This window comes from Mycteria americana, chromosome 3 (genome assembly GCF_035582795.1).
Source record: "Mycteria americana isolate JAX WOST 10 ecotype Jacksonville Zoo and Gardens chromosome 3, USCA_MyAme_1.0, whole genome shotgun sequence".
Lineage (NCBI taxonomy): Eukaryota > Metazoa > Chordata > Aves > Ciconiiformes > Ciconiidae > Mycteria > Mycteria americana.
Window position 1 is genome coordinate 43855514 of NC_134367.1, and position 20913 is coordinate 43876426.

Genomic DNA, 20913 nt, shown 5'->3' on the forward strand with positions numbered 1-20913 from the left:
TACTAGGATAGGACATGTGTTGGTTTTTGGTTTTGTTTTTCTTTGCTGCTGCTTGCAAGTCTTTGTCTATTTAATCAACTATTTATTACTATAGGCTATTTGATAATATCCAGAGGGAACGGTTGGTATGTTATGTTCAAGAGTCTCAGGTGAACCTTGTTCTACATGAAGCAGGAAATATACACACGCATACATAATACTTCTTGTGTGACAGTCCTTCCATTTGCAAAGAACAGGGAGGTAACTTTCTTTATAAGAAAGCATTGGGAATTCTCATTCTGTTTCTTTCATTCATGTGGGTGGAATTCATCTCATCTAACCCTCAGCAATCTACAAGCTTAGCCACGTCACCTAGGGTTCTTCTATAGCCACGAGAAAGAAAAGCAACGCATCCAATTCTAAAACAAGCAACTCAGGTAAGTGGAATGACTCACCCTCTAATGAACCTTGTCTTTCTTCATTAATTATAGTACCTAAATAATTAATTAAGGCTAGACACATAGATTCTCTGTCCCACTGTTAATTTTTTCTTCAAAAGAGAAATAAGAGCTATTCTAAAGACAAACTTCAATAAATATGTGAATGCATAAATTCATGTATATGACTAAAAGTATACATAAACATAAAATATATAATACATAAACACACACATAGATGTGCAAAACCACATAAATGCACATATACATAGATTTATATACATATACACACACATGTTACACCCATACCTCCTGTGTCTATATATGTGTGATCAGGTTTTTTAGATGTCTTTCTATAGCCAGTCATTCTGTTTCCCTAAATATCAATAAGTAACCTATTCACCTGTCCTTGTGACTTTCTAGGTATTTCATTAAGAAAATTACATTAATGATTAAGTACAGAGGTCATTATGAATTTGTTTCCTTTTTTATTTGGTTTTCCTTAAAAAAAAGCAAGTAAACAAAACAAAACCTCAGATTTTATGTAGTTGTCTGTTTGCTTGTCACTGTATTGTATTAAAAAAAAAAAATTAAAATCTTGGAAAGTTTTCCTTTCAAATATCTAATATTCAGTACATTAAAAAAAAAATATTTGCTTCTTTTTGTAGTGATGTTAACGGATAAAGTGTCACTAGATTAATTTTGATGACACCTGTATTCTTAAACAGCCATAATAAGGTCTTAAAGTTCAACTTTTGTTGAGAAAATTCTCATGACAGTGGAAGAAACAGCTCATTAGTAGGATGATAGAGAGGGACAGTAAATGCACTGTAAGATAGTAGTCATCTTTACTTTCATTGATATTAATTTTGTACCAGAGAAAATTATTCAATTGAAAATTATTTTATGCAGTTGTTTTTCATTTTCAGTTATGTATTTGAGTTGGATTTGAAGCCGACAAACCAAAGAGCTGCTGAGACACCAGTTAAAATCTCCCATAAACGTATTTAAATTCAGAGAGTCTTGCATCTTTTTTTGGCTTGCATTTTTCCTCCGGATAAATGCTAACCTTTTATGAGATTGTTATCATTACCAGTAATTGTTAACAATAATATTGTTAATACCAATTAGCAAAAATGCTCCTACACCCAGAGAAAAAATAGGCACAGCTAAAAATACAGGCGAGGTGCTTCTTAGGAAACTGATCAAACAAGCTTAATTATGACCCCCAGATAAAGGGACTGCCATTAAGCCATTAAATTATCACAGATAACACAGACTCTCAGTCACCGTCTGATGATAAATCACAGCTAACAACAGCAAGGAAATCAGAGCTTGAACTGCTAATCCTTTTGAGGTTTGTGATGAGCACCAGTTCCCCTACTGTTTTGCATCTATTTATATTGCACTCTGAACCCCCAAATGGCCTCTGCTTATCTGCAGCTCTAGATAATTTATGCCTATTGGTGTGTCACCTCACAGCAGAGGCTGTTATCAGGAAAGAGGAGTTTTAGGAAATCTGATCCCCTGAAATGCTAATCCTCTGGAGATTACTGCACATAAACGAGTTTTCCGTCATGATTTACTTTTGTTTATTGGTAGCAGAGATTAGCACTTTACGATTGCCATTTCAGACAGCTGCTTAGTTTGGAAATAAAGTGATCATTTAATGTGCAGGATTTTCACATACGAAGGTGTCCCGAGTCTAGCAGTCAAAAGGCAAGATAGTAATTTTTATTTATATGGCATCTCTTAAAAAGATTTGTAAATATTTTTACTACATGAAAGGCTGATCTTAAATACCTCATTCCTTAGACCCTAATCCAGAAATGCACCTACATTTCTGTGTAATTTTAATCATGTGGGTGATCATAGTAACTTTGATGGGATATTATATTCTAGGTGTGCTTAAATGCTTTGCTGGATCAGGCCCCAGCAAGGAGATGCTCTCTGGTTTCATTCAGCTATGATGGGTACTTTCTATACTGAAATGGTTACTGATGAGAAAGGTTATATGATTAGGAATTTTATTAAAAAGCTTTTTCCCTATCTTAATGCTGTTGAACTGCTAAGAAATCTTATCTTTTAGCATTTGATGGGGTTATTTGGCTGGTAGTTAAATGTCATGCTTCTTAGTGCTACAGAATATTCCTAAATGAATAACTACCAAAACCATCAAATTCAAACATGCCTATTAGTGTAGCATAATAAAAGCTTGAACTGCAGGCACATAATGCTGCTGAAAATAAGTGGACTAAACACATAGTTGCTAAGAGTTTCCAATTTCCTTTTTTGTTGTTGTACTCAGGTTCAATAGTCAGACTGGATGAGATCACACCAAGTGACATGACTGATTACTAATTAGCCAAGCGTTCTGATGGTAGCTGTTGGTGGCAGCTACTGAGATACAGTACTATGTGTCAGAGAGATAAGGAGAGGCAAGAAATTAAGTTGACCTTGAGATTTCATTACATTTAATGTCACCTAATAGCACCTGATATTTTTAATCCTGGTTACATTCTCCTTACAAAATCCATTCCCACTGACAATCATGATAAAAAAAGAAAACGAAAAAAAAAAGAAAAATATGAGTTTCAGAACTTCTGCACTGTTTTCTCCCCTGAGAATACTTCAGTATAGAAATGCATATGAGGGCAGCCTGGAGGGAAGGAAGTGGGGAAAGTAATGCTCCCTATTTTCAAGGGTGACAGAGGGACTATTTCATTACATTAAAGTACACATTATATAATCTTGAATTTTTTTCCAGGGTCCCTCAGGGGAATGCAGTTAGTCAGTGATTCTGTTAATCTTCTCCAAAAGCACGGGAGTGAGGGGGTGGAAAATAAATATGTTCTCAAAATAAAAGCAAAAGGTGGACACACAGATAGGCAAGAAAGAATGCAGATTACATCTCTGAGTGTTTGGTTTTGTGGATTTCAGAAAACTACATCTTTATACACATGAATTTTTCTGTGCAATTTCAATTCAGATATCGTGCAAAGGCAAAGTTTTCCTTAAAAAGTTGTTTAATTCTGAACATGTCTCTAGTTCCTGAGTAGAGAAACAAAGGTCAGACCTTTTGACTGGCCTCTGTATGTCTATTTGTGCATGTGTGCTTGGATATCTGTGTGCACCCATGGGTAGGTAGAGAAAATTTCTGGTAAACTTAGAGCAGGACCTTTTTAGCTTTTGCCCAAGAATTTGATCTAGATTTACCTAAAGATTTATGCACAGCTTTGGTGATAATTAGGGTATGATGACACAAGTATCTAAATCCTTCATTTTCTTTTTTCTATTCAGCCATCAAAATGGATGTACGGTTGTTGATCACTGTGCAGATAAAATATTATATTGAATGGACTAGTGAGACAATTCCCACATTTTTATTTGGCAGAAAGAGATAATACTAATATGTTGTACTAGCTTTAGACTTAATTTGATTCATCTACAAAAGTCTGCTGTTTTCTTTTGCTGTGAGCCTTGCCTATTGTTTCTATAAGTTATGCTTAAACTGTGGTTTCAACAGATATTAGAAAACACTACAGCATGTATTTTTCAGAAAGAATGTGCTCCATGTATTTTTACAGATTAATGGGAAAAATCTTGACAATATATATACTTTACAGTAAGAAAATTGTGGATCTTAAATTGTCTAAAGAAATTTCTGCTGGCTCTAGTTATTGAGATACAATTTTGAAATGGTGTTATTGTTCTGGAGATAGTTATTTCAACAGTGGACTACAGCAGGGTTTGAAATATTTTTGTCCAAATTAGTATTAATTATGGTTGACAACAGTGCATCTTCTTTTAAGTTTCACTTAGCTGAAATATTTAATGAAGCATATAACCAACTCTTTGTATTTATTAGAAAACTTGCCTCCAAACTGACCATCTCAATTTGTTTTCCTTGATACTTCAGCTTTGATAAGAATTTCTGTCCACTGGTTAAAAGTTCATTTATAATATTAAAGTGGAGAGACTTCTCTGGCTACTCATCTACACCAATGTACACAGCATGGGCAACAAACAGGAAGAGCTGGAAGCCATTGTGAAGCAGGAAAACTATGATATAGTTGCCATCATGGAAACATGGTGGGATGACTCGCTCAACTGGAATGCTGCAATGGATGGCTATAAACTCTTCAGAAGGGACAGGCAAGGAAGGAGAGGCAGTGGGGTAGCCCTGTGTGCTAGGGAATGTTTTGACTGTCTAGAGCTTAATGATGGTGACGATAGGGTTGAGTGTTTATGGGTACGAATCAGGGGAAAGGCCAACAAGGCAGATATGGTGGGATTCTGTTGTAGACCACCCGACCAAGATGAAGAGGCAGACAAAAAGTTCTATAAGCAGCTGGGAGAAGTCTCACAATCGCTAGCCCTCGTTCTCGTGGGGGACTTTAATTTACCAGATGTCTGCTGGAAATACAATACAGTGGATAGGAAACAGTCTAGGAGGTTCCTGGAGTGTGTGGAAGATAACTTCCTGACACAGCTGGTGCGTGAGCCAGCTAGGGAAGGTGCCCCACTGGACCTGTTGTTTGTGAACAGAGAAGGACTTGGGGGTGATGTGATGGTTGGAGGCTGTTTTGGGCATACCGATCACGAAATTATAGAATTTTCGATTCTTGGAGAAGTAAGGAGGGGGGTCAACAGAACTGCTACCTTGGACTTCTGGAGGGCAGACTTTGGCCTGTTTAGGAGCCTGTTTGACAGAGTCCCTTGGGAGGCAGTCCTGAGGGGCAAAAGAGTCCAGGAAGGCTGGACATTCTTCAAGAAGGAACTCTTAAAGGCACAGGAGCAGCCGTCCCCATGTGCCGAAAGACAAGCCAGTGGGGAAGAAGATAGGCCTGGCTGAACTTTGGCAGCTTTGGCTGGAACTCAGGAAAAAAAAGGAGAGTTTATGACCTTGGAAGAAGGGGCAGGCAACTCAGGAAGACTACAAGGATGTCGTGAGGTTATGGAGGAAGAAAAGTAGAAGGGCCAAAGCCCAACTAGAACTTAATCTGGCTACTGCCATAAAAGACAATTTAAAATGTTTCTATTAGCAACAAAAGGAGGGCTAAGGAGAATCTTCATCCTTTATTGGATGCGGGGGAAAACAGTGACGAAGGATGAGGAAAAGGCTAAGGTACTTTAATGCCTTCTTTGCCTCAGTCTTTAATAGTAAGACCAGTTGTTCTCGGGGTACCCAGCCCCCCGAGCTGGAAGGCAGGGATGGGGAGCAGAATGAAGCCCCCATAATCCAAGGGGAAACGGTTAGCAACCTTTCTAAGTGGTTAGAAACCACTTAGACACACACAAGTCTATGGGGCCAGATGGGATCCACCCAAGGGTACTGAGGAAGCTGGCAAAAGTGCTCACCAAGCCACTTTCCATCATTTATCAGCAGTCCTGGCTAACTGGGGAGGTCCCAGTTGACTGGAGGTTAGCAAATGTGACACCCATCCACAAGAAGGGCTGGAAGGAGGATCTTGAGAACTACAGGCCTGTCTGTCTGACCTCAGTGCCGGGGAAGGTTATGGAGTAGATCCTCTTGAGTGCCATCACATGACACATAAGGGACAACCAGGCGAATAGGCCCAGTCAGCATGGGTTTATGAAAGGCAGGTCCTGCTTGACTAACCTGATCTCCTTCTGTGACAAGGTTACTGCTTAGTAGATGAGGGCAAGGCTGTGGATGTTGTCTACCTAGACTTTAGTAAAGCCTTTGACATGGTTCCCCACAGCATTCTCCTGGAGAAACTGGCTGCTCATGGCTTGGATGGGAGTACTCTTCGTGGGGTAAAAAACTGGCTGGATGGGCGGGCCCAAAGTGTTGTGGTGAATGGAGTTAAATCCAGCTGGTGGCCGGTCACAAGTGGTGTTCCCCAAGGCTCAGTATTGAGGCCAGTTCTGTTTAATATCTTTATCAATGATCTGGACGAGGGGATTGAGTCCACCCTCAGTAAGTTTGCAGACAACACAAAGTTGGGCAAGAGTGTTGATCTGCTTGAGGGAAGGAAGGCTCTACAGAGGGATCTGGACAGGCTGGATGGATGGGCCAAGGCCAACAGTATGAGATTCAAACAGGCTAAGTGCTGGGTCCTGGACTTGGGTCGCAACAACCCCATGCAACGCTACAGGCTTGGGGAAGAGTGGCTGGAAAGCTGCCCGGTGGAAAAGGACCTGGGGGTGCTGGTTCAATAGCCAGCTGAATGTGAGCCAGCAGTGTGCCCAGGTGGCCAAGAAGGCCAAGAGCATCCTGGCTTGTATCAGAAGTAGTGTGGCCAGCAGGACTAGGGAAGTGATTGCCCCCCTGTACTCGGCACTGGTGAGGCTGCACTTTGAATACCATGTTCAGTTTTGGGTCCTCACTACAAGAAAGGCGTTGAGGTGCTGGAGCGTGTCCAAAGAAGGGCAACAAAGCTGGTGAGGGGTCTGGAGCACAAGTCTTGTGAGGAGCAGCTGAGGGAACTGGGGTTGTTTAGCCTAGAGAAAAGGAGGCTGAGGGGAGACCTTATCGCTCTCTACAACTACCTGAAAGGAGGTTGTAGTGGGGTGGGGGTCGGTCTCTTCTCCCAAGTAACAAGCAATAGGACAAGAGGAAACGACCTCAGGTTGCACCAGGGGAGGTTTAGATTGGATATTAGGAAAAATTTCTTCACCAAAAAGGTTGTGAAGCATTGGAACAGGCTGCCCAGGGAAGTGGTTGAGTCACCATCCCTGGAGGTATTTAAAAGATGTGTAGATGTGGTGCTTAGGGACATGGTTTAGTGGTGGACTTGGCAGTGCTAGGTTAACGGTTGGACTTGATGATCTTAAAGGTTTTTTCCAACCTAAATGATTCTATGATTCTATTCTATGAAAGTGCAGACATACGTGTATGCATTTAAAAGAAAGAGTTTGAGCATAAAATAAATCAAGGCCCTAAATGTCAAAGAAAAGTCACTAACTTAGGCTGTTCCTTTAATTTTAAAGATTTTTTTTAATATATATTTCTGTAGTTTGTAATAAACTGAGAATTCCTGTATTTCAGAGGTTTGGAAATCAATACTTAAGAAAAAAAGTTAGATTTCCATAAACGGTTTCAAGTTGAGTTCCCAAACTTTTGGAAACCTTAGTGCAAAGTTATGTTACAGGAAAAGTTTTGCTTTTACAGAACTAGACAAGATGATTCTTTTTTTTTTTCTCTAAAGAATCAATCATTTCTCACTTCCTAAATTCTGGGGGTTTGGATTAGAACAAAAGGTTGAACCAAATCCATCTTTCAATAGTGTAAGAATAGTTTACATTCAAAATGGAACTAAAAGGACAGAAAAATCTTAAATAGACATGAGGCCAACAACCAATGAAGTGATGCAAGAACAAGTTCAGGTGAAGGTAAAAGAAGGGCTAGAGGATGTGGACATCCAATCTTTGATGCCAGTCTACACAGAAAGAAAAGAACTAGAAAGCACTGGTGAGATGGGCTGCCAACAAGGAAGTTCACACCATTCCTGAAGGACCTGGTGTGAACACACAGTGGCAGAACTAGCAAAAAAGTTAATCAACTTAAAGTTTATATTTAGAATTTTTTGACCAAGTTTAAAGCCACAACCTTTCTACCAGTTCCTTCATTTGTGTCGCTGAGTATATTAGATCTCCTAGAAATAGCTCTACTGTTATTTGGCATCAGTGCATAAAAATCTACTTTCTTTGCCATATTGGCATTGTATATAAAAAGAGCTGTACCTACCCAGTGCATACCAGGAAAGACTGGCTGACCTGGGATTTGTTATGAATTTTGCTCTAATCCCAGATTTCTGTTCACTCCCTTTTATTTTATTGCTGCCTGCCATTGTTGGTCTCAATTAATATCTGTCAATTAAAAAGCAGAACCCATTCAAGTTAATGTCAGCAATACAAAAAAATGCTGAGGCAGTGGAGAGACTGGGCCAACATATATGTCTAATAAACTGAGAAAGTAAGAAATTAATTATAAATGTGGGAACTAGCCTTTATCAATATAGATACTTAGATATAGATGATAGAGATAGCAGTCATTCAGGGCTTATTCATTTTTAAAACATTGCATGGCAGTTTGATTTGATATTTTGTGGAGTCTCTTAATTTTTGGCTTATTAGTTCCCAAAGTTCTACTGATTCAGAGAAAGATTTACAGGCATCTACACTGTAATGGAACAGATGGAAATTCATAACACTTTCTCTAGGAACATCACAAATCTCCTCTGACAGCTAGTTCTCTTTTGTCACTGGCCAGCCGAGTATAACTATAGCTTTTGAAAGAATGAATTTTATAACTACAGAAAAATAAACACAGTACTACATATTTCTGTGTTGGTTTTTTTTTTTTAATATAGGTGAGTGGAGATGTTTTTTTAAAATAAATAAATAAATAAAAAAGCTCTTCATTCCTTCTCTCAAATATCCAAGATGCAACGCAGCTTGAGAAACACTAAATGTCAGTCATCACCCACTTATATCGCCCACTTATTTCCCCCACTATGTAAGATTTCTGGTATGTTATGAATATTAATAACTCAGAGGGTCTACTCACCTGTCTACAATTACATACTCTCAGTATTCACATAAGGTAACTGGGTCATGGCATAATCCTTGTGTAGACAGAGAATAGGTTTTGGAGAATTACTAAAATACCATTTCAGTGAAGTTAAGATACGGGTCAAACACAAGTGATTCTTTTTACACTAGCAAGTTTAACAGATTTGCTAAGTCAGGGTTCAAATTATTCTCACTGCTTTCACTGGTATTGTAACACAGACCCCAGCTTAGACCTGCAATGAAACAGAAGTGGCTAAATGTGGCTTTGGGTGCTCTCACTGACAGGCTAGTTCCCCAAAGTCCCCTCAGTTGTTGCTTAACCCTGAAAGTTCAATATTTACTGGGATAGAAAGAAAGAGAGGGATTGGCACCTCAGTGTTGTAGTCTGATGCTGGAGCTCACTGCAGGGAATAGTGGGATAAACAAGAGGAACAGCTACTGTGGGAGAAATGCTCAAAGTCTCACCTCACAACACCCTGTAGTCCCATGTTGTCCACGCAGTGTTGAAAAATATACCAATATCAGTACACCATTCACTTGTTTTATTTCCCCCATCTGGCTGTTCGCTGCTCGGTATGGCAGAGTTGGTGGAGGCTGCTGCTAAACACCCAGCTGGCCTCTTTCAGTGTAGAGGGATGTGCTTAATCTGGGTTTATAGCTTCTGTGACGAGGCAGGACATCTAAGAGGCTAAAGGCTATTCCTAAATGCACTTTATGGATCTAGACCTTAGCAATTTTTTACTCTGAAGGTTGTATAACCAGTCTGTCAGAACCAGTAGGCAATAGGAAGGTCTAAATTCTACTTTTAAGGTTTCCAATTAATAAAACATAAATGACAATAGCTTGAAGGCCTCCTTCCCCCGTCCTGAAAAATACAGAAGTGAATTATAGCAACTGGGCACTTAAGTGTGTGCAAAGATTCCTGGACTGAGGCATGAATTAAAACGAAGGATTTAACCAAAAGTACTTTTATTAGTAGTAAAGGGAAATGTGATATCTAAGAACTGTCAGATGAGAAAGTTTGATACAAAATGATTTTTAAAAGTTAAATCAGAAGCTGCCTGTAAGGAACTGCAAAATGATTTCACAATTTTGAATGCCATTGGCAATAAAGTGGCAATGAAATTTGATAAAGCAGAAAGAAATGCACAAGGGAAAAATAAGTCTAACTATACATACATAGGCAGGGACCACAAATGAACTATTGCTCGAGAAGAAAAAAATAATGAATTAATACTAGACAGCTCTCTGAACACATCAAGTCAAGCACTCAGTATCAAGTAAAAATGTGAAACAGGATATTTGGATGATTAAGAAAGAAACTGTAAACAAAATAGAAAACATATATATATATATCACTGTATAAATACACTGTATCGCTATATCACTGTATAAATACATCATACACTCTTATGTTGAATAATTCATGCAGCCCTGGTCATTCTATTTCAGAAGAAAGAAGGGCAAGACAGAGAGAGAAAGAGAGACAGAAGGAGGAAGTAAATTCACAGGATCTAGGACAAATTCAGACTATTAAACATAATGCACCCCCTGATTTAGGAAGCATTTGAACTGTACATATTTGATACAGAGCCCTGAAGATGTCTGGAAGTCAACAGCTGAAGGTGTCCCTAATCTGTAGGGGACGGTGGAGGCCTTATAACAACAAGACTGTACCCCTACCAAGGCAGGACACCTGCCAGGTACACAGGACTACGTGGACTTGTGGTTTGAGTCAGTGCAGCTATTCTTACTTTATGCACAACCAAGTGTCTTCTTGGAAAAGCTGATAGATAACAACAGGAAAGGATTGGCAGGAAACGTATAGGCAAGGTTAAAAAAAAAAAATAAAATTATAGGCAAAATAACCATGCTGTCCTTTACTCTCAGGATACATTATAATACTCTCTATTTTTCAGCCTTTTTCCTTCAACACCATGTGGCTACTGAGGTAGCTGGTATTAAATCCTTTCCCAAATCATGCATCCAGTTCAGTGTCTGAACTCAGAAGGTAAGTCAAACTGCAGTTTTCAGAGGTTATGCCACCTTTCCCAATTGAAATTTTTTTTTTTTTTTGGTAGGAGAAGGTGCGAAGGTGCCACACAGCAGAATCCTCTCTCAGGGCCGACAGATAGGTACACACATCTTCCATACCTGCTATCATGCCAGAAGCAGGGACAAAATTATGCAAAATCTGGAGCTTGGCTAAATATAATTAGTAGAAATATTAACTATGTTTTGATATTGCTTTATGTTGAGTCTATTATTGCAAAAAGTTGTATGCAACTGAGTTAATGGGGTTCTTTCAAATATGTAAAAATGATATGTAAAAAATTCTGTATTATGGGGAGATATTATGACACTGCTTTGTAATCTCTTTTTTTTAATGATACATGGACTGTTATAAAACTTTGAGCTACATTTGATTGTAAGAGGAATTTAAGCAGGGTAGATTTTCTAAGTTGACACCATGGCTATATCCTTTAAATCCAGTATTATTTCAGTAATGGTGGAGAGAAATTACTGAGGTGGGCCTAATTCTTCTAGCACTGCTGAGCACTGTGTTAACTCTCTATACCTGGTATGTTCTCTAGTAGCTGAAGTTTCTACATTGACAGAGTAGGTCCTGTAAACCTCATTGCTAAAATGGTACCCTGAGGTGACAAGAGTTTAATTAACTTAAGCACAGTTCAAATTGAAGACAGTAAAAAAAAGTACTTGGCCATTGTTGCTATCTGAGAATGCAGTAAGCCACCATTCACCAAAATCTTCAAGCAAATGATGGACAAACCCAACCAGCTAAAGATTTTTGGTAATATTTCAGCTATGACTTTCAATTGTCTCCTCCTCACCTAGATGAATTATTTGAATCCTATCCAGAGTCACCAAGATATTCTTAAACAAGGCCGTTGTCTCCGCTAGACAATACGTAAATCATTCCACTGCTAGAAGAGACTAAAAATGGGCATCATATTGAAAGGTGTCACAACAACCAGCTTAATATCACTCTGGTGTACATTCAAGATGAATGACGCATGCAAAGCTGTGTTACCCTGAAGGAGAAGAAAAATTTATCCAGTGTTGTCCTCTAAAACTTATAAGAAAAAAACAATGGGTAAGTACCTACAGTACCCTAAACATCAACACTTTACCGTCAGAAGTACCAAGCAAAAAGTGTCTATATATGCCAAAGTAATAGAACACTCCATTACCAGCAGTAGTCTCTCAACTGTCATACCAGTACATCTGCCAAGCTATAACTATGTCTAAAAACAGTTTCACTGGAGACAGAAAGATCTGAGCCTTTCCAGTGTGCTTTCTGATAAACGTTCCCAGGCAAAATGGAAGAGCTGTGAGGAGGATTTAAATGCAGACATAGTCTGCAGCAAAAAAATGACTTCCTATAAGCAGATCTAGTTAATAATTCTTAAAGAAGTTGGCAAAATGCCTTTTCTCAGGGAGACATAGAAACTGTTTTTGCTCTTTGCAGCCTAATCATTAGACATGTCTGATCACCGAAGCAGAGGAGAAGGAAGTGAGGAAGAGATTAGACTGGCCACGTTGCAGCTTTCTTACTCTTGAAGAACTCTTACCTTGGAAATCAGGGTAGTTTAAAATGTCTGACAGACTGAAAATGGCAATTTTCCAGTTTCCTTCTAAAAACAACACCAATTTTATAGAAGAAAAAAAAAAAGCCAATCCAACAGAATTAAAATAATTCCCAATTTTATCAGAAATTTTCAGGAAAAGTTTTAAAATGTGTTTTTTTCAATGAGCAAAATCCTCCTTGTATTTTTATGTAATACTGAAATTCTTATTTTCAGCTTTAAAAGAAACTGCTCAAATATTTTTCTTCCCTGTTTCCATTTCAACGTGAAGGTTATAATTTCTGCTTCTTTCTGATCTAGAATGAAAGGACATTTTAAAATGTCCTGGATTGGCTGGTGTATTATAATTTTTCGTATAATTTGCGTATTTCTCAGCAAGGCCTATTGGTAAGTGGTGGCAAAGACCGCCAGTGATTTGTCTGTATGAGAAAGGGTAACGGGATGCTCTCTGCCGCTTGCTACCAGCAGCAGCATCAGTAGGAGCAAATATGCATCATCCCAGCTTAAACTTCTTCCCCAGCAGGATCTTTGGAAATGTTTGATTTAGCTGCTTCTCCTTCTCCTTTGCTCTTCTATATACATATTTTGTGTATAAGAGGGGAGCCAGAAAGAAGATGGGGAAGCAGGGTTATATTAGTGTGAGGAGCTTCCAGGGCAGGCTTCCAGGGCAGCTTTGCTGGCTCTTCTCTCCCTAGCAGCATCGCCATGTCCTGCTTCGCCATCCTCCTGAAATCATCATGCTCTTCAGATGTGGTCTTTCATTCTTGGCATTAGTCATAATCCTCAGTTTGTCAGGTGTGTGTTCTGGCCTCTCCCATACACCTCTGTTTACTCTTCCTCCTGTTGCCAGTCTGTTCCTCCCTTCTTCTCCATTCCTTTCCATGCTTCTTTTCTACATTTCCATTCTCTAATCCCAACTACAGTCCTTATGCGCTTTAAAAAAAAGCCTCATAGCGTTCACTGTGCCTCCAAACCAATCTCATGATCTTATGGTTATAACTCTTGTTTTGCTTCCCCTTTCTGCTTCCTTTGTCTCCTGCCATTATGTCATTTCTATTCAGGCTGTCATCTCTTCTGGAAAGGGATTTTTCTTGTTCTCTGTTTTGCAAAGCACCTGGCATGTTTTTGATTCTGTCAAACAAATAATAACAACAGATATGAAATTGGCAGTGCAGCAGAATCCTGATATCTGGAAGTAATAGAGGCAAATTACACTATCATTGTCATTGCCATGTATACACCACTACTTGACAAAAATTCTCATCAACTAGCTAGGTAAACATCAATAAACCCAAAGATTCCCAAGCAAACACCTCCAACATGAAGGAAATGTAGCTGTGTTTCACATTAGATCTCAATGAGCCACAGGGTTATACTTGAAAATTTCAGTATTGGAAATAAAAGAAATAAATGAATGAGGTGCGGTTTTTCAGATGGGTGTTTGGGTATAAAATTAAGGACTGGGAGAAGATGTAGATAACTCTTGAAAACAGAGAAGCGGGAAAAGGATGGAATGGGTGTGTTCCATTTAAACTCTGCTTAATTAAAAAAGCGTACACATGGTAGGTAGATTCTAGCATGTAAACTAATAAAGTAGACTCTCTTTTAGCCTAACTGGTACTATGAGAAGCTCTCAGTGATGCTGAAGAATGTTATAAAACATTTTAACTGACTTGTCTCAGTCATTACATGATATTAGGCATCCCAAGACAACGTTTATGTTACTTGTGTTGCCAAAAAAACCCCCAGAGCTTAAAAAAAAAAAGAAAGAAAAAGATGTGGATTTTACTGTACATTTAGTGACAGGCTAGCCATATGAAATCTCTAAAACAATATAGCTTTAGGACTAATGGATGTAGGCCAGGACTGAATAGAAATTATTTTACATATGGTTAGCAATCTCTTAACTAAATTATTTGAAAATTCCTGAGAGAAAAGCAATTTATTACAGACATTGAGACAAGCCAATGTAACACTAATACTAAAGAAAAATAAACCAGCAGAGGAATGTCCCCCTGCCATACCAACCAATATTCTTACAGTTGATTCCAAAGTAGTATCTGTCATTCCAGCACATGGATTAGATTATCTAACAGTGTGAATCAAAGGAAAGATACTCATTCAAGAGAAGAGCATTATTAATACATTGTAGCATGCCATACATCTCTGTCACCAAACTGGACAAAATGGGAGCAGATGTTTTATGATAAGCTGAGAAGAGGATCTGACAATATTAATAGCCATAATGTCTGAGGCTTATTAAAAAAGAAAAGCTAGAGGAAGCAATCTGATGGAGGGACAGAATGTTTTTTTCTGTCTCTAGTGTAGTGTCCTAGGGACTAATTTTACATGAAGGGAAGGTAATAACTAAGCTAAATCTCACTTCTATTAGGTTTTTTTGCACCTGCCCTTTGAAACCCTTGTAATGCAAGGAATGTGTGAGAAAAGAATGCAGCAAAAAGGAACTCTGAAGAGAAATCCTTTCCAAAAGGAAGACTTTTTTGAGCCTGATAGTTTCTTTTTACTATTTTGAAGGCAAGTAAGTCTTTGAATTAGTAAAAATGATTGACGTGAATTTATTCAAAGCTAAAGGCAAATGGTAGTCACAAATAGCACTTAGATGCATAGGTATTTAAAACCTCAGGTTACATTTATATTGGCTCTATCTCTACTGACATTTTTTTGGTCAGCATCAGGACGAAGGTCTCTGGATCAAGAGATTAATGAGATAGTATACATACACCCTGGACTGTGGCATGGCTTTACTCTGTGCTGCACCTGGTTCTCACTGCCAAGTACTGGTTTCACCAGAACAGAGACCAGGTGCAAGCTAACAAGTATGAAACATCAACAAATGGGAGATGAGGATCCCTGTGTGACACATGGCAAATTGATTTGATAATTTCCTGGCATCTGTATGACCTAGCATCATAATGCTTCATTTCTAGCTGCCCTGCTGTCCTATGTCATTCCAGGCCTAAATTAGATACTCTGTCTCCCTGGGAAGAGATAGAAACCTGAAACGGTTTGGAGAAACTGAAGGCCAGTCAAAGACAGTAGATAAACCAGCTGACAAGCCCTTCTGAGGTGAGGATAGGGCTTCAGTTCTTGGTTGGAATATCTGTATTGTTGGATTTAGTACTCATTTACCCAGTCTCTGATGCATGCCAAGGCCATACCTGTAGTCGATAATGGGACAAAACTAGCACACGCACAAGTTACCACCCACACTGTAACTTCCACAGAAAGGAAACCCAACAAGAACTGGTTCTCAGAGGGTCCCGGGTATGCCATCATGTATCACAGAAGTAAATCTGGATGAGTCCTGAAGAAACTATTTTCAGGGATTCACAGCCCCAAATCTTCTCTGAAAATGGATGCCTAAATTCATCCTTTCAACAGGAAACACATGTAAAAGAAGGATCAAAGAGATCATATGCGTTTTCTCTAATAGTTGAGCAATGGCAGAATGATATGGGAAAGCGTGGTGCCTGCAGACCAAGATATTAGCTCTTCTGGGACATGACAGGCCACTCAATCTCTTCCATGAAAAAACTCCATTTTACTCAGAACAAGTCTCCTTATTCCCAGAGAAGTGACCTAAACATCAATTTCAGAAGAAGAGGGAGGGTATTTCTGGAAGGTAAAGGTGCTTCAGGAAGGGAAGAGGTTGTACAGTGCAGGAAGGAATTTTGGAGGTAATTTTGGATTAGGCTTAGCTTAACCAACATTTTCCCAGGCAAGCAGCTGCAGCTCAAAGTGTTTGCCAATATACGAATACCTACAGAGTCTCTCCCTTCCCACACAGAGGTTGAAAGTATCATGTTGGCCTTCTTGTACCACCTTCCCACAGCCCAAAGCTGTAGTCAGTCTTACTCTTTCTATGCCTTCCTCATCCGAGAGATATGTAAAATTTCCATATGTTCTCAGAAAAGAAGTAGGCCATTCATCGAATCACAAAAAAATAAGGTGAGTCTTCCTAGAACCAGAGGTAAAAGGATGCCAGATAGGTGTTACATTTCCATCAGCTATGTATCCTGAACTATGGGTAGTCACGATTCAGCTGTCAGTAAGTATGAGGGGAATCCGTTGGGTTGCTCTGGCATGTACGCTAGACAAGGAGAGAGAGTGAGTTCAGTAACAGCTGGATGTCACCTCTGTGAGATAATGTCCATACTTTCAGCAAATGGTTTCTACCAATTTACATCATATTCATCTGCTTACTAGTGCTCACTGACCTTAGCTAACAAGGGCTTACAGCACCAAAAGGCCTTAAATACACCAACAATAGCAACAACACAACAGAACTTATGGTCTAAGCACTGCCAAATATAATATTCTGTTTTGCAAAAGTATGCTGTAACGGCTTAACGACAGACGTGCAGACGCATAACTGTATGCTAAGATATGTGGTTTCTGTTTCTCTGGTAGCTGAAGTGAAGCACTGTTAATTTAGGCCTGAAAATTCAACCTTAAATATCATGCAATGACTTGTAAAAGCATTATGAAATATATAATATCCATTCCTCTAGGATTTTAAATTTAAATAACTTGACAGCATCTGATGTAAAAAAAAAAAGATAAATTCAGCTTCACACAATCCTATTTCAAAATACAGGGGTAAAAATGGTATTAGCTGCTTTGAAGGCTTACTTTATAAGAATTTTTTTCCTTTTCCACAATTATTAAGATACTTTGCTATACTGAAAGCAGGTAATATTTCTAGGGAATATCTTAATTTTTTTTCAGCAAATAGTTCAGAAGCAGATAACACAGGTAAAGCATTAGTTTCTATATGATTTTCATTAATTCAACTATATTCATTTCATAAAATCCATAAGAAATAGGTTTATAGAATAGGAAGAGACTTGTCTCCCATTCATTATGGGGAGTATAAAATTACAGAAGGTAACTCTTTCTTCCCACTGCCCTGAAACAGTCCCCTCACCAGATGTTTTGATTTCTGCTATTCAGCTCCCTCTTAGATTGTACTATAGAAAGATTTGTTATACTTAATTGTACAATAGAAAGATTTGGATATTATTTTAAACATACTCCATTAGCTTGTATCATTGCTGTTACTGGGAAGTTCACATGTCAGTCTGGCTGATTCAGCTTTTCTGTATTCAACAGCCACCCCCCCCAAACACACACTTTTTTTTGTTTTGTTTTGTTTTGACCAACACTAATGACTTCTGCACTTTGAGTGCAGATCACTTGGAGTCATCTCCCTGACTCATAGTCTGTTGGTCATAGATAGACATTGCATTTGTTGTTGCTGGCGTACTAAATGTTTCTTCCCCACTGTCATCTTCTACTTACCACCCAGTGAAGCATGGGTGCTGCTAGGTAAGTATTAATGGCTAATGCCAGCTGGGGATAAATGGAAGTAGAGCACAGTGCAAAAAATAGTTTCCCTCCTCATGGCTGGGGAAATATCCCTCAAAAGCCAGAAGCACCTTGTACAAGGAAACAAACACGGACACCTGCAGAGGGACTTGGGTGTTGTGAGACTCAAGTAACTACCCCAGGAAAGACACTGTCTGGGGGACTGGAATGTACACCCCCATGTTATTCATGGGAGATGAGGCAGCTTATGACTGAGGTTTGCAACAGACAGCACAGTCTGTCTGGGATGCTTTTGGCAGCAAGTAGGAAGCATCAAAGAGGATTTGTCTCTTGCACCAGTTTAGGTAATGTAGGCATTGAGACAATTATTTATCTTGAAAAGAGCACTACAAAGAAATGCCTGAAAGCTTTTTTTTTTTTTTTCTCTTGCCTGCCTCCCTTCCTGCTTTTGGCAGTGGATGACTGGAGTGTGTAGGGAAGTTATATAGTAAGGTGTAGCCTTTCTCTCTACACTAGCAATCCATCACTTGTCCATAGTACTGAGGCCCAATAATATTAAAGGAAAATCCTCATTAGGAATCCCTCTCAGTGCCTTGCTCGTCCAATTTCTTCCTGTAGGCATATTGGCCTGGATTTGAATCTAACCCTGTCTTCTCCAGCAGCCCATGAGGGTACAAACACTGGCTACTGGGGAAGAAGACACTGCTATTTTGTATAGAGTAATATAAGGGAGAACTTAAGGGGCCACTTGAGTAAAAGAGCCAGGAGAGAGACCTGGGATGAAATGGGCTGAGGGCAAGGTCTCTGCACCACAAAGATCCTGAAAGAGAAATACAAGGATTGCTCAAGGTCACCCACAGGGCCAACACCTTCTCTCAGCCTCTCCTTTCCCACCCAGAGAGTCACCTCACTGCACCCAATCCTATTCTCCTCTTCTGTTGTCTGGACTCATCTTACTCTTCCACTGACCCCACATGGAAGCACCAGTGCTGCCAAGACCAAACTGAATAAATGGTGAAGTCTTCGTCTAATTCTGCTACAGAATTAATTTCTTATTTGTTTATTCTTATAAACTCATAGATTTTGCATTTACGGTCTACTTTCAGTGAGAGTGACAGGATATCTGCTACCCAGAAAGCTCCATACTTTAGAAAGTAGAGTGTTTTACAGGCTGTGAAAGCTGCACACACCTCTTTCATTTTCTGAACAAAATCCGAGCTACCACTTAAAAACTGCCATTTCTGAGTGGCCTTCAGGAGGTATCTGGATGATTTTATTAAGTTTATTCCAGGCAAATCAGATTTCTCATGCAATTTACTATGTGCAGCCTCAGTGGGAGAACACACTTAATTTACGACTATGGCTGAAAAGAACACCCTGGAGAGAACTAATCTAAGATTCTTGCACCTTCTTACTCTCAAGCTACACATGCATTCTTGGCATAGGCTGGTTGGTCCCTGAGGAAAGGAAATTGAAACATGTTTTCAGCAGACATCTTAGAAACAGACATGCAGCCCGTCAGGAAGCCAATGGAAGCTGGCATAGTAAGACAGGTTGAATGATAGTCAAGAAATTGCCTGAGTAATTTTCCTACAGAAATGAAATGCGAAGGATCGACGTGGATACATTCTATCTATCATTCTTCAGTCTAGCCTCTTTCAAGCCAGATTTGGATGTCCTAGAAAAACTAACGGATGATTTTTCTTCTCAGTGAGACGGCATCTTTGGAGCAGGAAGTTTGTTTCTTAATGGAAGAGATAAACTCATGGTTTTCTCGGTAATTCTAAGGAAATAACCAGAAGATAATTTCTATTGCACTGGATAGACCTTATAGACTCCTCAGCATTCATTCTTTTTTTTTTTTGGCACAGCAGAGGAAGGCTTTAGTTATGGACTTGGGGCTATAATGTCTCTGGTTTATAAATGACTTGAAATACTCAGAGTCATGGAACTCTAATACCAGTAGCACACATCAGTAACACATTTCAGTGTTAGCTGTATTACGATTCATCAGATGACCTCTACGCTGTAGTTTTTCATTATTAGTATTAACTACAATTGGCTATTTGGTTCAGTTAAATACAGAAGCCAGTCCACGGATGAACAGATTTTCTGTTCCTGATTTAGCTCTTCTGGCACTAGGCATTATGTCTTGTTTTGTCCAAGATTCATTTGGCTGGCTACATAAGTTTTGCATGACTTTATCGCATCTTTTTTGAAGTCTATCAAGACATCAACTATTTTTTGACTTGTGATTCTTTTTTGGTCACTCTAATTAGACATTAATTTCACCCAATTTGTATAGTATCAGAGCTAAAATCTGCTATCATTACCCTAGACTTAAAGAAAACTACTCTAAAACCTTCTGAAAGTAAATATCATCAGAGTTCATATTTTATTTTCAGGCTTTTAATGTAAAATTCTCCTTTCATGTCTCTTTCAAGTCTGCTTGAATGAGCTGTGTATTACCAGTTGCTTTCCCATCTGTCTCAATTTAGTCTCTTTGACAAATTCCAATCTGGCCTGAGGAAAAATCAGAGTACTGAAACCACTCCACACTAGATTATTAGGTATATTTTATTAACACAGTATCTTTACTTAAACAAAAAATCTCGACGCTGCTTAACTCCCCTGCCAGCAATGTCTTGCAGAGCCCTAGACTCACACATTCTGAATGGCTTCACACCCCTCTCTTTCCATTCACTCCCATCTTCTGACTTTTCACCAGGTACAAAAGTGAGGGTTTTCCTCTTTAACCTTTAACCTTCCATGATCTCACTGGACATAACCTACACGGTCTGTACAGCATATAAACTCCACATGATTCCTTTCACTTTCAAGCTCCCTGACCGTTACCCACCCTGAAAGTGCACTGAGCATTTTTTGGATATTATAGACACACTAATTTTGTCCCTTAGCCTGTCCCAACAGACTTGACTCTAAATGCATGTGTTAATTATGCTAACTTAAAAATCTCACAGATCAAATCCAGAGAGGAA

General features: G+C 39.1%; 1 protein-coding gene across 1 annotated transcript in view; it reads right to left on the reverse strand.

Annotated features, from left to right (window-relative positions):
* Nucleotides 1–12787: 12787 nt before the first annotated feature.
* Nucleotides 12788–20913, reverse strand: part of EPHA7 (EPH receptor A7) — a 176481-nt gene continuing 168355 nt past the window's right edge. Inside the window, exon 17 of the mRNA XM_075498397.1 lies at nucleotides 12788–13696. Within this exon, the coding sequence (XP_075354512.1) occupies nucleotides 13501–13696 (196 nt within the window). The 3' untranslated portion in view covers nucleotides 12788–13500. The remainder of the gene's footprint in view (nucleotides 13697–20913) is intronic.